The sequence below is a fragment of the Diabrotica virgifera genome, chromosome 5, assembly GCF_917563875.1.
Source record: "Diabrotica virgifera virgifera chromosome 5, PGI_DIABVI_V3a".
NCBI classification, from domain to species: Eukaryota; Metazoa; Arthropoda; class Insecta; order Coleoptera; family Chrysomelidae; genus Diabrotica; species Diabrotica virgifera.
Genome location: NC_065447.1, coordinates 14,255,315 through 14,273,220, shown reverse-complemented (window position 1 = coordinate 14,273,220; position 17,906 = coordinate 14,255,315). Strand labels below are relative to the sequence as shown.

Here is a 17,906-nt window from a genome sequence, read left to right as displayed (position 1 = left end):
GTATTCTCTCTCTGCGTGACACTCCTACTGATCTTCTAAAAGCGTCCATTTCTACTGCCTCCAGTTTCCTTCTGTTGTTTTCGGTTATCCGCCAAGTTTCTGCTCCGTACAATAGACTGCTTTTAATAAGAGATTCGTAGATATTGTGTTTTCTTCTTTTTCCTATTTCATGATTCCACAGTACGCTGTTTAGACAACCTATTGTTTTTCTGGATTGTGTTATTCTTCTCTTTATTTCTTCATCATCTTTCCCCGTTGTGTCAAAAACGATTCCTAGATATGTGTAATGGTCGCAGGGCATGATGATTTCATTATTTTCTAATGTGATGTTCGATAGTTCGGTACCTATTGGCAGGTATTTTGTTTTTTCTGTATTAATTTCTAGTCCCCACTTTCTATATTCTTCTTGTAATTTCCTTGCCATGTACTCTAAATCATCTTTATCGTTTGCTATAACAACCTGGTCGTCAGCAAACTTCAATGTATATAAGCAAATCTCTCCAAGGTCTACGCCCATGCCTCTGCATTTTCGTTTCCACTCTTTCAATGCTTTTGCAACATATATTTTAAATTAAACACTTTTCTCCTTACTTGTATAAAAAAATTCAAAGTTTTTGCCTCATCCTTCATGAAAACAACTATCGAGGAAAGAGCTTTTTGTGTTACTTATTTTAGTATGTACCAAAGAAAGCATTTAAAAATCAAAAATTAGTGCGCAGTGAATAAAATGAATCTTCTTCTTCATGTAGGTACCATCTCCTTTCAGAACGTTGGTTATCATCATAGCTATCTTAATTTTATTCGCTGCCACCTTAAGTAGCATGCTTGTATCAACACCATATCAATCTCGCAAGTTTTTCAACCATGAAGTCCTTCTTCGTCCTGAACTGCGTTTTCCTGCAGTTTTCCCTTGCCTAATATTTTGTAGCAACCTATAATTTGGGACCTCTCATTCTTCTTTTTTGTGTGCCGTTCTTGTTTTCAAGCGTTGGCTATCGTCGTATTAACAAGCTGATAGAGTGATAGAGGAACATGCCTGTCGAAATGAACCGAGCGACTTATTCCAGAAGATCAAACTCCTTACCAGAGAATTTAAACCTCAAACGTGGTCTGTAATAGATAAGGAAGGTAATTTAAAGACCGATACTGATGAAATATTGGAAACATGGCGAAACTACTGTGGATAATAATAAAACATACTATATAAAAATAACGAGGTATCAGCAGAAAATCAGTGGCATTCTGACTACCCTAGAGAACCTACTGTCTTACTCGCTGAAGTCAAAGATGCAATTAAATCACTAAAGAGAAATAAATCCCCAGGCATTGATTCAATACCATGTGAAATACTACAGTTACTAGGTGACAAAGGATTAAATATCATCCATTCTATCTGTGTCGCTGTTTGGAATTCAGGAAAATGGCCATCTGATTGGTGTACCTCAATTTATATCCCACTACACAAAAAAGGAACTACTACCAGATGTGAAAACTACCGCACACTGTCACTAATAACACATGCTAGTAAAATCTTGTTGCATATCATCAAAAACAGATTAAAAACCTATCTACATTACCAAATACCTCAGGAACAAGCGGGGTTTGTAAAGGGTAAAGGTACAAGGGAACAAATCCTGAACCTGAGACAACTCATTGAAAAGTCTAGAGAATTTCAAGTACCTATGATTATATGCTTCGTTGACTACCAAAAGGCATTTGATTGTGTAAGCTGAATAAATCTGTGGTCAATTTTAATAGAAATGGGCGCACCAATGCACCTGGTGACACTTATTAAAAATCTGTACCAGTCTAATATAGCGACAGTACGACTAGATCAGAAGTTCTTAAACCAATTCAAGACCGAGAGAGGTGTTAGACAAGGATGCGTGTTGTCACCTGACTTATTTAACATTTATGGTGAACATGTCATGAGGATGGTTTTAGAAGGATGGGCCGGTGGAGTAACAGTAGCTGGTAGAAAAATCTCCAATTTAAGATTTGCTGATGACACTACACTTATAGCAGCAAATGAGCAAGAAATGTTTGATCTTCTGCGAAGAGTTGAGTACGAAAGCAATAAAGTTGGTCTGAAAATAAATAAAGCTAAGACAAAAATAATGGTGGTCGACAGATTTGACACTATTCAACTGACTAACATATTACAGGAATACCAGATAGTAAACACCTTTGTCTCTCTCGGGTCTAGTATAACTAACGATGGTAACTGTGAAGCAGAAGTTCGGGGACGTATTGGTATGGCAAAAAATGCGATGGGTCGCCTAACTAAACTTTGGAAAGACAGATCTCTCTCTCAAAATATCAAGATGAGACTGGTGAATGCCCTTGTATTCTCAATATTTCTATACGGAGCAGAGACTTGGACTCTTCGCGCATGCGAGCGCCAAAAAATTGATGCCTTTGAGATGTGGTGCTGGAGAAAAATGCTGCGCATACCTTGGACAGCTCATAGGACAAACGTTTCCATTCTAAACCAACTCAATATTAAAAAAAGGCTGTCCACAATATGTCTGCAACGAATTCTGCAATTCTTTGGTCACGTGGTTCGCAGAGGTGACGACAGTTTGGAGAGATTGTTTCTGGAAACGTTCCGGGGAGAAGATCAAGAGGACGATCACCAACTAGATGGTCTGACCAAATAAAGCATTCAGCTGGAAACTCATTCTGCGAAGCTCTTAGAGCAGCTGAAGATAGAGACCAATGGAGAAACATTGTTAGGAATATTGGAAGAAATCACGATCCTCAGTAATGGGGAAACGACAGGAGAGAGATTATATGACCGAAATATTGAACCTTTCTCATTTTGTATGATGTTGACCTCTCATTACATGTTCGGAATACTCCAGCTTTCTGTTCTTGATTATTTTTATAATCTTAATAGTCTTGCTGAGACGTTCTAGTTTTGTGGAGTTTCAAATTTTCTCCACCCAAGAAACTTTTAAAATACTTCTGTAGCACCACATTTCGAAAGCCTCAATGCTCAAGGCTATTTAGATCGATTTTATTCACAGTCCCAGACTCGACACCATAAAGTAAGACCGAGAACACGTAGCAGCAAAGTAGGCGGATTCTCAATGCCAATTTTAGGTTTCTGTTACATAATACTTGGACACCCTTCTAAAAGCGGCTCTGTCCTGGTCTGTCCTGGATCTAATTTCACCGTGACTGTCTGCGTTACAAGTTACCTAACTAATATCCAAGGTAAAAAATTTGATAAACTTGCTCAAGATTGGTATTATTTACGTATATATATAGACGGTTTTATATGCTGTTGTTTACTTATTACCAGTATTTTGGTTTTCCGTATATTCAGATTCAGCACTGCTTCCTTACAGTTCTCAACGACACTGTCAAGTAGTGTTTGCAGATCTTCTTGAGTATAAGCTCGGAGTACTGTGTCGTCCGCATATCGCAAATTATTGATGACTTCACACTTAACCGTTCACAACTATTCCTTCTTGTTTTACAGAAAGTGCGTCTCTAAAAATTCTCTCAGAGTACCCTGCCGTACTCCTCTTTTAATATGAAGAGCCTGTGGTTCCAAGCCGTCTACTAAAATTGATGTTGTTTGATTCCAATACAAATTTGCAATTTGCGAACGTCTCTGCCGTCCAAGCCAATGTCTTATAACTTCCATCAATATAGAGTGCTTCACACGATCGAATGCTTTTTGGAAGTCAATAAAACAACAGTGCATATCTACAGATATATCACGACATCTTTGAGCAAGTACGTTCATCCCATACAATGCCTCTCTCGTTCCAAACCCGTTACAGAGGATCTAGGACGTTTCATCGCCGCCGTTTCGATGCCGCCAGTTCGATGCCGATGCCGGCCGATTCATCGCCAATCAATTAATCGCTATCTGATATATTTCCGAATTTTCGACAGTTACAATTATTAGTTATTGTTAGTATTAATTAGGAATTCTAGGAAATGCGAGATATGACGGCGATGAAATGGACTGGCGATGAACCGGCGGCATCGAAACGGCCGGCGATGAACCGGCGGCATCGAAACGTCCCATTCCGCGTTACAGAAACCAAACTGTGTGTTACAGAATGAATTAATGAAATAGTCGCTTTTTGCTTGAATGTTAAAAAAACCATGACGCAGTAAAAATTTCGATAAACTAAATTCGCTCAGCCGAGATTCATTTTGACACATCCATAGTAGGAAACCTACAACACAAAAATTCCTACCCTACACTATTAACTGCGCACATCAACTTAATCTTTCATCAAAAAAAGAAGAATTATTGGAAATAGTGGGAGTGTATACCTACTAAACTCATATAATTTTGTGGAATTTATTTCTTCAAAATATTTTTATTTTGTATAATATAACGGTGTAAATAAATACTTATATTGATTGGTGTAAGATTTATGTTATTTATGTCTGTTTATTATTAATAATATTGGCTATGAGAAGGTATGTTTGGTTGTGTAGTAATTTCCAGTCACGTCTAGCAACCTAACTTCCCAAAAAAATTACTAAAATCACTAGACAGTTTGTGTCTCAGATTAACGAATTTAGTATACCCACGATTCTTATGGTAGGTACGGCTTTTCTATTAACTTCCACCGATATGCCAGTATAAAAATAGGGCACAGTAATTTTTTGATTTTTCAAGTTCTTGTTCCGCTTCGTTCTTTGTTTCCTGGCCAACATTTGCTTACCGTACTTATTCTCATTTCTTGTACTACAAGTTATTTGTTTATTTATCTTTTATCCGCTCAGTTTTTCCTCTATTTGCCTGAATAAATTTTCTTTTGCCATCCTTAGATTCAGGTGTGAGCAGTGCCGGATTTATATTGTTTACGAGTGTAGGCCACTTTATTTGCGCCGCCCCATGTACCTTACTAAAATAATAATTTTCCATATGTAGTAAGAAACGAACTAAGGTTGATCAAAATAATGAATTAGTCATTAGGAAGGGCTTAAGGAAACAATAATTACAATTTTTTACGGGACTTTTTAATAGCAAAATCATTTATAATATCATCATAGTTTATAGTGTTCATTATCTCTGCTTCTATGTAGAGAAGAGCCAAAGAATTCATTTTTTCTTGAGACAATGAAGACCTTTGATAATTTTTTACTCGTTTTAAACAGGAAAAACTTCTTTCCCCAGAGCAATTCGTAGCCGGAGTCGAAAGTGCGATGCGGAGAACTATATCTAAGTTAGGGTAAACATTAGACAGCGAGTGATTCCTCAAAAACGTTGAGAGACTGAGCAATGAGTTTGATCTAGGCTTCACTGCACATTCTGCAACATTACTAGAGGAAATGTAACTGTGAAAATGCACACATTCTTGAACCAAATCTTCCTCTAAATCATTGGTATAATATTTCACCAGCGACTGGGCTTTTTCGGTAACTATTTGTGTTGAAAATTCAGTAATTTTTGTTAAAAATAAAAACTTTTCTTTAAAGTTTAAGTAAGCATTATGCCTTCTCTCTATTTCAGCCCTCAGTCTATCAAGGATGACCAAAAAGGTGTCCACTCTGAAAAAATCTCTGGAGCCGTAGGGTGTTTCAGGTTCTTCATTCGATGTTTCATCCGTCATTTTTTTTCTTTTAGGTTGCCTCTTTATTTCACCTTGATATTGCTTAAGAGCGCTCATCTCAATTGCTTTTTCTTCAAAATAGTCAAAGTTGTCTCGTTCTGCTATTGTAAACTCTACTAGAGATCCATAGAGATCAGATACCGTCAAAACATCTACAGATGAGCTCTGAATCTGAATACTCACTTTATTTAATCTCTCCAAAATAGCATTCCAAAATACGACCATGAAAGCAGTTTCAAGTTTTTCTAATTTAATGCGAATTCCTTTTGCCTCATTTCGCGGGACGGGTTTCTCTGTAGTGTCATTTTCAATAATTTTTAAAACTGTTACTACTTCATCCCAAGAATCTCTTAGACTTTTACAGGCATCTGCTCTAGCCGACCAACGAGTTAGATTCACTCTCTTGAGCCTCTTTCCTCTTCCTATCTCATTTATCAGTTTTTTCCAACGTTCGGTTGACTTCACGAAGAAAGTATATACCTCCTCCAGCAACATGAAAAAGCGGCAGGCTTCAAGACTCAGCGGCCGAGGTTCCCACCAAATTCAGTGAATGAGCTGCACAAGGAACAAACATGGCAAATGGTGCTTGTTCTTGAATTTTAGCTTGTAAACCATTGTAAATCCCTGACATGTTAGAGGCATTATCATAAGATTGACCACGGCAATCTTTGAGATTAATGTTTAACTGTTCTAGCTCTATAGTAATGGCATCAAACATTTCTTGAGCTTTGTGTCCTACAGAAGGTAAGAATTTGATAAATCTTTCACATGGTTCTCCGTTATCTAAAACATATCGAATGACAAGCGTTAGCTGATCTATATGTGCTGCAACCGTGTATGAGTATATGCTTTTGTTTTTATAAAATAGTCTATTTAATAATGATTTTGTCTGCTTTCCTAGAGTTTCTCACTTTCTAAAAAAATTAAAAAATAACAAAAACATTAAAATCATAATTTAAATATCGCACATAAATTATAAAAATATTCTTTATAAAAAAAATGAAAGCAATATGAAACCGTCTGATCATAGAGACATCTATTAGAGAGAAACAAAACCACACCAAGTTAGCAAATACACATTTTAAAGTAAATATTTAAAGTTTATTCAATGTGAAAATACATTTAAAATTTATTCTAATTGTCATACATTTCATTCGTGTTGAATAAAAAGGAAATAACAATTTTCCATATTAATGGACAAAAAATGGCGGTGTACATATATATTAGCGTAGTAAATATTAGAATTATTAGAATATTACCGTTATTCGAATACAATGATTAGATTTTAACGACTTTTGAAACGTTCTCTTCGGTCAACTTTACCTGTTTATTATAACAATTGTTCATATTTCCTTTCTGTGTAATAAACATTAATCCCCATTCTTCACAGATAATCACTACAAGTTGGTAACACTCATTTTCCCACGTTGCCTTGGAAACATCTGTTTCTGTTACTTAACAGTTAGTTTTAAAAGTTTGGTGTTGTGTTGTTGATGTAAACAAACTTGTGTTACCAGTAAAATAGTGATGCTTTTGTTTTGTATTATTTATTTTATGCATTCAAATGTTTCTTGTTTTACACTTATTATTGGTTTTTCGCTATGGAAACGCCGTTTACCATGAAGAAGATGATTATTTTACAGGTTATTCTGTGATGGTTTTATTTCAACTTATACACAATATATCTTTCTGAAGCTATTTTCTTGTAGCATCTTAATGCAATTTACTATTTTTTTGACAATAAGTCATATTTTTTACTTTGCAATTAAGTTTATTTGACGTTTGAAGTTCCATTTCAGAAATCGTTATCAAAATACAAAACATTAAATTAAACAAAAATTTTGTTTTTGTTGCATGGTAAAAAATTCTAATAATGTAATTTTATCTGACTTATTCATATATTATTATTATCCAGATTTAGCCATACGGCTCACACTCCCTCTAAGGGGAAATTTGACTCATCCCAGATACCTACGGTATCAAAAGGATTGAGCTCTGGTGGGACTCTTTCCGTGTTATCGAGCCCTAGGTGACTTGGTATGCAGGTGTGTCTCCCAAAAATTTTCGTACACATCTGGCCGTTGCGAGTAGTACAGCTTTCTGCATGGTCTTGTAAAGATGTTCATTTAGACCCAGCCTTTTTATGCTTTCGAGGAGGTTCTTCGGAATGACTCCAGTAGTAGATATAACAATAGGTATCGTCTGGGTACTTTGCATTCTCCATTGCCTTCGTATTTGAATTTCTAGATCTCTGTACTTGGCGATCTTTTCAGTGAATTTACTACGTAGATTATTGTTGTTAGGTATCGCCACATCAATTAGTGTTGTTTGTCTTGTTAATTTATTAACTAGTACGAGATCTGGTCTATTATGTGCCACTGTTTGGTCTGTGAGCACAGTGCGGTCCCAGTATAGCTTGTAGTTGCCATCCTCAAGCATACTCTCAGGGACGTATTGATAATACGGGAGATGGTCCGTTTGGAGAAGTCCCAGCTTGATAGCTATCTCTTGATGAAGGATTTTTCCCACTGCGTCATGCCGTTCCTTGTATTCAGTTGCAGCAAATGCCTGGCAGCCCCCTGTAAGATGTTGGATGGTTTCTTGGGCTTGACATCCATATCGGCATCTGTCGTTTTGAACCTGAGGGTCTTTGATGATATATTTTAGGTAGTTTCTGGTTGGTATAACCTGATCCTGAATGGCCAGTAATGAACCCTCCGTTTCAGGGAACATCTTTCCTGATGTCAACCAGTAGTTCGACGCTATATTGTCGACATAATCTTGGCTGACCTCATTGGGATGTCGCCCGTGCAAAGGTTTACCCATCCAGGCGCGCACTTTTTCGTCCTTAGTAAGGTGGTTTATGCGCAGTTCTGCTTCCCTCAGTTTGATCGGTGTTGTGTCATCTACTGCGCAGATAGCGCGATGTAGAGTAGATGTCTCAGCCTGCATCTGAAAATAAGTTCTTAAATTAGCAATTTGTTTATCTAATTGCTCACCTATATCCATAAGTCCTCTTCCTCCTAAATACCGGGGTAATGTCGTTCGTTCTACTGCACTTTTAGGGTGGTGTTTATGTGCCTTTGTGAGGTGTGTTCGTACTTTTCGCTGAAGATTTTCTATATCCGTTTTTGTCCACTTAACAATACCAAATGAATAGCTAAGCGCGGAACAAGCGTAGGTGTTTAGTGCCTTAAACAAATTTTTACTGTTAAGCTGTGAACGAAGCAGCTGTTTTACCCTTCTTATAAACTCAGTAGTTATCTCAGTTTTCATTTGCTTATGGTCAATTTTCCGCGCCTGCTTTACTCCAAGATATTTGTACATATCGTTGTCGCCCATGGCCTCGATGTTCTGGCCATTTTGCATATCGAATCCACCGGGCTGTACCTTTCCTCTGACTATATTCAAAACACGGCACTTGTCTAGACCGAACTGCATACTAATATCATTAGAAAATGTTTCTACAGTTTTTAGCATCTCTTCCAGGTGTTCTCGAGTGGAAGCCATCAATTTCAAATCATCCATATACAACAGATGATTGAGCTTCGCTACCACAGTATTATTGCTTTTAATGCTAAAACCTGAGTCAGTGGAGTTTAATAGCTGAGAAAGGGGGTTCAAAGCTAAACAGAACCACAATGGACTCAACGAGTCTCCTTGAAATAGGCCCCGGTTGATTGCGATATTTTCGGTTTCGATATTGTTTTCACCAGGTATTTGGAGGTGAATTTTAGTCTTCCAATCTTTCATTATATGTCTTAAAAAGGTCACTATGTTATCATCTACTTTGTATATTTTCAATATATCTATTAGCCATTCATGCGGTACTGAATCAAAGGCCTTTTTATAGTCAATAAAAGCAGTAAAAAGGTTCCTTTTTTTAGTGAATGCCTGGTTAGAAATAACTGAGTCGATGATAAGCTGTTCTTTGCAACCCATGGAACCCTTAGCGCATCCTTTCTGTTGAGGCTCTATGATATTGTTTAGAGCACAGTGTTGGTAGATACGCCGGGTTACACAGGATGTGACCAATTTATACAAAGTTGGAAGACAAGTAATTGGGCGGTACTTGGATGGATCTTGGGTGTTATTTTGATCCTTGGGTATTAAATAAGTAGTTCCCTGAGTTAGAAATGATGGTATTTCCTGCGGATTAGAAATAACATGATTAATTAATGTTGATAAGCACTCATGAATACTCCAAAACTTTTTAAGCCAGAAGTTCTGAACTCCGTCTGGTCCAGGAGATTTCCAGTTATGAAGCTCTTTGATGACATTTGAGACTTCTTCAGTCGTGAATGGTTCGTAGTTAGCAGTGACGTAGTGGTGACAGTTGTGCGTCGTATCTTCTATCCAGCCAGCATTGTTGTTAAAAGCAGCTGGTGTGGAAAGTTGATTTCCCCAAAACTCATGAATTTGTTCTTGGCTTGGGTAAGACTTGTCGACACTTTCTACGGTGGAATTGAGTTTTCGGTAGAACGCCTTCTCAGAGTTCTCAAAAAGTGCATTGTCACATTTTCGGCTGTTACTAACTTTATACCTTCTTAATCGTCCTGAATAGACGGAGAGTTTTTGTTTTAATGTATCCAGACACTGTTGGGCTGTGTTATTTTCTGGATCGTATCTCGAGTGTCTTGCAGTGCTCCGCATTATTTCTTCAGCTCTTTTAATGACTTTTCTACTTTTAACACCTCTTATATATTCTGTGACTTGACCAATATCCCTACGCAGTAATTCAATTTTTCCGAGAAGTCTTTTTTCCCAGGGTGCAATTCTGTTACCAGTCCTTCCGTTATTAGTACCCCGTCGTGTTCTGATCTTAACGCCCATTACATTGGCAATTGCTGTAGCTGCACAGTAGATTAGCATATGCAGATATTCCAATGTGTGGGCTTCTACGACATAATTGGGTAGGACTTCAGTATTCACAATTTGTAACAGGGCACCTAGTTTCTTACAAGAGTTTATTCGTGGTAGCGGTGGTCTGCTAAGTGGATTTGTTCCATTAAACTCTTGTACGGCACGAGCCATTTCGTTCTCTAGACTATCGCGCAACTCGTTGTTTTCCTGCTGTGTATTGTCAGGTTGAGTTTCTGGTATGGGAATCTCAGGAATTTGCTCATCAAGGATTTCATTAGGGACTTGATCTAAAACTAGCTCTTGGTTATTAATCTCCCGTTCGACTTCGCTTTTGATCGTATTGCGTCTAGTCTCTGGGATAAGGTTGTTTCTTACGATTACCCGGTATTGATCTGATACTCTTTGCTCCGATACTTGAATATCTGGGTACTCCCTGCAAAATTCGGCATACAGCTGTTGTCTGTAGCCGATCGTTTCTTGACCGAGGTTTGTCACCTTATAATAGAAGCGCAAAATGCTTTCGTTAATGGACACAGTCCATTTCATGCGCTGCCTCGGTCGTCCCGCTTGAGTGAGCGCCGGCTGATGTTCCGGCGCAGCACCTTCAGCGAGTGGAGCTCTTGCTGTTGTTTGGCTCGCTTGTGGTTGTTGTTCTTGTTGTTGGGCTGTAGCTGTTTGTGTGACAGGGGCCCGCCTCCTCAACACCCTGCCACCGACGTCCCGCATGCTGTCACGTCCAGCGTCGGCTCCAGACGTGCCCTGGCGATCCCCAGGCAGCGGCCCTAAACATAAACTATTAGTCTCCATTCTCATGGGTGTGCATTTTATACCTACTGCCAGGTGTCAGTTTTTGTTCCACGGCAAGTATTCCTGCTACTCTCTGGGTATTGGCGCTACGAATACCCAGAAAGAATCCCCCATTCGCAGGGGGCCGCGCCTGATAGAAGAACTGACATAAAACTCCCACAGGTTATTATTATTATTATTATTATTATTATTATTATTCATTCAGACAATATTATTATACAGTGATGAGCCCCCTAATAACCAAAGATGGAAAACAATAGGTAATTTACATTATGAAATATAAGAGAGATGAAACTTGTAGAGATGGAAATTATCGATAAACATATAAATAATTAATATTACATTACATACAGTTGAGTCCGCGAGTCTTTACCCGTGCCTCATTAATACCTGGTGAGATAAAACAAATACTTTTTATTTAGCATCATTCTCTTCCACACATGAAATTAATGACAAACCAGCTGCTGCCTGTTATTAAGTAAAAACACATGTTATTTTTATGAACGATTTAGACTCAGTGCATTGAAAAGAGATAGGTACAAAGAAAGACGATTGGGATGTCTTCACATATTTTAAGTACAATTTCTGAAGTTTTGGTTTGTTTACTTTTGTGGCTGTCAGTTTGTTGAATTTTTTGCTGTTATTTTGTCGAATCTTTGCATTTTGAAGTTTTTTATAGTATACAAACAGTTGTTTTCACAACTAATTTTATATTGGAGTTAAGACATTTTATAATAAGTTTATGTTATTTTACGATAAATTTTGACAAAGTACAAATAACCTCATTGTTGACACAGTTGAATGCTTGTGTTTAAGGTTCCGCTAAAGTGAATAAAATAATAAAAAAAAAATATGTTATTGAATTCTTTTATAAATGGTTTATTTATTAATTAATCAATGATAATAAAATAATTTATTAAGCTACTTCAAATGTAGCTGTAATTATGCACCGAAATTTTAAAGCAAAATTTAAATTTGACATTCTATTTATTTGATAACTTCAAATTTTATACTATAACCCGTGATCGGAATAATATCCACTTGCCGTTGTGTTTAGTAAATTTCCGACTTATTTCGTATATGCTTTAAATGATGACTCACGGGTAAAGACTCGCGGACTCAACTGTAGTTTTCCACCTTTAGATGTCTGTGACAGGAGTATTTTATAAAATTCTCCTGTCACATTGACAGTTGTCATACTCCTCCAATCAACGAACTGTCAATAGAGCTTTTCATTCACAGTCATTTGTTTCGAGCTTCTGTCATGTGTCACATAATATTAATATATCTACGTCATACGTTATTGCTATATACCAATGCTACAAACCAAAGACGTATGGCGTAGATATATTAATATTATGTGACACATGACAGAAGCTCGAAACAAATGACAATCGATGAAAAGACCTATACTGATGGAAAGGCCCCGTCCCATTCAAACACTGAAGCGAGATTGCGGCCAACATACAAGAGAGGGGTCCTAGAGAGACAGAGAATTTGTCAAGTAAAATTTACTACAACTACAACCTGACTAGCACTATCAATTTGTTTGTTTACTAAAGATAACAATTATCTTCCCTCCTTCACCTGACTATCTTCTATCTCATCCTGGCCTCATTAAATTCGTTTAATGGCGATTCCATCAGTATTGACCTCTAAGGATGTGATGTAATGTTAATTTATACATTCATATCAATAATTTCCACCTCTACTAGTTTCATCTTTTTTTGTGTCGCAATGTATTATGTTTTCCATCTTTTGCGTTATTTTGCCGGTTATTAGCGTGCTCATCACTGTATATTATAGGTATATTTTAAAATAGACGATTTTAAAATGCTATAACCAATATTTATGAGTTGTGTTCCTGGGATGACTTATTAGAACATGGTTCATTCAATTACATGAAATCAACTTTAACTTAAGAATATTTGTCTGAAAAATTATAGCATGTGATTTGTCTTTAAAAAGACACAACCGAATGCAATAATGATGGTAAAATTCTCCTGTTAGTGAACCCATAGTAACTCACCAGGAAAGAAACCTCATGATAGATACTATCTCGACATTGTAAGTATTTGGTCTTACATTTAGTTTACTTTCAAAATTAACACCAAACTACAGATTTTGTAGGTATGTTATTTTAAAATATAAATGATATATCCTCGATATGTTATCGACTTACTAATCGTGGCATTTTCATTCTATTTATTTCCTCGTTTAATATGGGTAACCAGATTCTTCTGCATTATGCTGAGGAATTTGTGACACAATTGGTTTCATTTTACATAAATAGACCCGCTTAACTCATTTTTCTCTTTTTATCATCTGCTTCTTTCAGAACTATATTTGAATCTTTCAGAACTATACTTGAATCTTTCTACAGAACTCTATATTCATTGTCCCATACGTGTTTACGTATTTGAGATCTATCAAATTCTCTATTTTTAATATAAGATTGATGTTCACTTATTCTAACGTTTAACTCCTTCAATACGGTGATGCACCCGTGTGCATCATGCTTGACTGTCACACTGTGGCATTCACACAGGTGCATCATGAGCTTGCGTTCGCCATATACAGAGGTACAGACATCTGCATCATATTTAAGGTATTTTTGTTTGATCCGAATGTTCATATTCAAATCTACATAGAGGTGGGGAAACCCACCTTTAAATTAGTTGTATCCGTATATAGGTACAACTTACCATATGATGGTCTGGCGAGAAGGGGTTAATGGTCTTGATGTTTCACCTAAACAAAAATGTTGGCACTCACAAGGTATTTTATAAATACAATTCTTTGTTCTTTATTGTTCATTGTTAGGTTTGGTTTTAGATAAAATAAATCTCAATGTGTTTGTTGTTTTGAATGTTATTGAAATGTTTAATTTATTTCCTATTGTTTGAAGTTTATCGGATAATCCTTTTATGTATGGTATTATTATTTTTCTAGTATTATTTCTTGTGAATATGATAGGATTCCATTCTAAATTGTTCCATCTCTTGTCCTTGTCCATTCTGTTCCATTCAATCCATACTTGAAAATTTCTTATTTATAAACGACAAAGGAAAATCATTTTTTTTTATTAAACAGATGTTAATAAACGTTTTTCTTCTAAGCACGAATTTGCGTGAGTAATTTAAAAGTAATTTTGGCTCTATCATATAAGAATTTAATGATTCCCTTTTTAGAGAGAGAGAGACATACTTTATTGATACAATGTACCAAAAGGCCATCGACCGAAGTCTTTCAGTCAACCTTCCCTTTGAAATAAATAACAATTTATAAAAATTACAAAGTAAAATTGTGACTTATTCCCAACTAAAATAGTAAATATGTACACAAATTGCATGTTTGAATGATGTGCAATCAGTTATTTGTTTGTTTTGTTAGATTTTGTGACATGCAAGATTGAAAATGTGAAATTTTTATGTTTCAGTTCGGACACAAATTGTCCAACCACCAGTTGATACCAGAGTACTTTTGGGACAAACTGCTACCTTGCAGTGCAAAATATCTTCGGATCCGACTGTTCCATATCAGTTAGATTGGTTTCGTGATAAACAGTAAGTAACTCTTAAAACAGTTTATTCAATACAAGGATTCAAACGTTTATTCATTGAAAATCAAGACTATTATCCAATAATCGTAATCTGCAGTAAATGTATGAAACATATTCTTCACTGAGATGATATTTGCTACAGGTGTTGTCATTTGGGAAGGCAATAATTTACATATTATTGTACTTGTACATAGGTCAAAATTTGAAGTTTCTTTCTAAGCCTTGCCTTAGCATTAAATAATTTAAATGCTCAGTAACAGTTTCAAATGTCAGCAACCAATCACCAACTTTAAAGGCTGTACCTAGACAATTTCTAAATGCGCCATAATATGCAAATTAGCGCCTTCTCAAATGACGGGACCTCTGTTTGTTTTTTATTCTATTGTTTTTTATTAGAAAGGTTTTTACAGTTTTTATACTGAGGTGTGTATATATACTTTGCTTTGAAATAATGGTCTATTGTTTCCAGTGCTGCATTTGGGATCATTCTTAGTTTTTTACAATTACAAAACAATTCTTAGTAAGGTGCCTTTTTTCAAAGTTTGGCCATCATCAAGACTATTTGTTCTCTGTTTACAGCTGCTCTAAAAAGCTGATTAGGTGAGCAATTAAACCACTCCCTGAGATTGTGCAGCCATGACATCCGTTGAATTCCAACGTTACGTTTTCCTAGAATCTTTCCCTGCATAGTTCTATACAGAAGCTGCTATTTTGTTCTTCTCATCACGTGTCCAACATATTGTAGTTTTTATATCTTGATTTCTGAAGCAGAACATCTCAGTATGCAAATTTTTATGTTAACACTCAAAAGTTTTTTTTCTTTCTGGCCTTGACTTGAACTTATAGCCAATACTTGAAGTTCTGTGGCAGAAAAATTGTTTCAATTTTATAAATGAGTTACATGCATTTTCAATTCTGGTTGTTAGTTCCTTTTGCAAAATTATTCTCATTTATTATAGTTCCAAGGTATTTATATTTATATAAACATTCAACATTTTCGTATCAATAACAAATTGGATATTATTATTTGGTCCCTTGTCATTTTTTCTATCTATTATAGTTTTTTTCAATCTAAGACTGAACAGTTGGACGGACCAACAATTACAATATTATTTCGATCCAACCAGTGGTGGGTAGACAGGTACAAAATCGAGAAATTCGTCCCCCTCCCTCACTCACCACCAGGAAGGTCCAAAACTAAAGAAAGAAATTTTGAAACAAAACTATACTACTATGAAACATGAAACTTAAACCACAGACAGACAAATTCAAACCAATCTACCCATCTTTTATGTAGTTTGGGTTTGTCTTTTTATGTCTTTTGGTTGGTGTTTCGTTGGAAGATCCCCCAACCCAGACAAATGTCTACATCTGCCACTGGATCCAATAATTAGGAAATAGAGGTTGTGAAGGAAGACAATATAACAACATAGGGTTTTGCTAGAGAATCATTTTAAAGTACAAACATAAAAGTGCTTAGTGGTTAGTTGCAAAAATTGAATTTGATTAAATGTTGTCTATGTCTTCTTAGATTAATAAGCCCTCGAGGATCCCAAAGAATCAGGATACTCAGTGACGGAACGTTAGAAATCGAAGCTGTCAGGGCATCTGATGTAGGCTTCTACACCTGCTCAGTCCTCTCCCCTGGTGGCAACGAAACAAGATCAGCAAAATTGTCAGTCATCGAGCTACCCTTCTCCCCATCGAGTGTTAAAGCCGAAAGAGTAGATAACGGATCACAAAGAGCGGTAAACGTAAGTTGGACACCAGGTTTTGACGGCAATAGCCCAATAAAGAAGTATATTGTGCAAAAAAGAGAGATACCAGAGCTCGGTAAGTATTGAATCTTTACTTAATATTGAGGCTTTAAACACTGTTTTTGTGTTATACTGCTCTTAATTATACCTATCCTTTGATTAGAAAGCCGATTTCAATCATGGTGATTGGTGGTGTTGGAATTTTCATGCCAATAACAAAATACTAATGCTTTAATTGTGTATAATGAGTTACTTTGAAAGTATGCTAAGAAAATTACAAATAACTTCTAATCTAATCTAAAATAACGTTCTTAGTATTTTTTCAAAGTGGCGCTTTATATACTATACCAGGGGTTCTCAATCTGTGGTACATGTACCACTGGTGGTACATTTCATTATTTGAGGTGGTACACAAAACGCAAAACAGCCAAAATAAACACCACTATTATAGTTAATTAGATCACCTATAGTATTTTTACTACAAAAGCGATATTACGTAGGTCAAAATTTTTGACGTAAGAGAACTGTCAAAACATTAGAATGTGACTTTTCATTATTGCCATGTTTATAATAAACATGTTTATAATAAACATGGCAATAATGAAAAGTCACATTCTAATGTTTTGACAGTTTTCTTACGTCAAAAATTTTGACCTACGTAATATCGCTTTTGTAGTAAAAATACTATAGCTAGATAGGTATTTCAATTAGGTGGTACCAAAAATAATAAAAAGTATTTGGTGGTACATGATTCAAAAAGATTGAGAACCGCTGTACTATACAATAAATCAAAGGGAGCTTTGTTGCATCTAACCATTCATCTAAATTTCTAAATGCTTATTCTTATTAATATGGTGAAGGCTTACAGAAATAACTTACTGTAAATAATAACATAGTCGATATAACTCTTTTGCAGTTGGACAACTATATAACAACACTGAACTAAACACCAGAAACATCTCTCATGACCATAGCCTATCATACACTATCACTAGATCTTTTTTACTACATTTAATATTCATTTTATTAATATGATGTGTGTTATGAGGTAAATTCATGCTTTGAACTAAACTTTCTGAGCTTATTACTTAGTTATCAAGGTAATATTAATTGGTAAGTGCTCGAATTCATAAAAATGTATAATGAGGGAAAAATTCCTTTATATAAATCACGGAAATCATAGATTTGTTTATATTATGACACAAATATTCAAACATTTATACTGAATCATGGATGATTTCTGGAGTCAGCGGGAAGATCTAAACGAGAAAGAGTAACAAATTACTCACATGGTTTGAGAAATTATGTAAATCTTACAATCTGGTATAG

At 35.9% G+C, this 17,906-nt stretch overlaps 1 protein-coding gene across 1 annotated transcript in view; it reads left to right on the top strand.

Moving 5' to 3' along the window:
* The window catches only part of LOC114326926 (protein sidekick), a 1,222,968-nt gene that overhangs the window by 1,135,357 nt on the left and 69,705 nt on the right, over window positions 1-17,906 (top strand). The window contains exons 10-11 of the mRNA XM_050652287.1: window positions 14,698-14,824; window positions 16,352-16,653. Coding sequence (XP_050508244.1) covers window positions 14,698-14,824; window positions 16,352-16,653 — 429 coding nt within the window. The remainder of the gene's footprint in view (window positions 1-14,697; window positions 14,825-16,351; window positions 16,654-17,906) is intronic.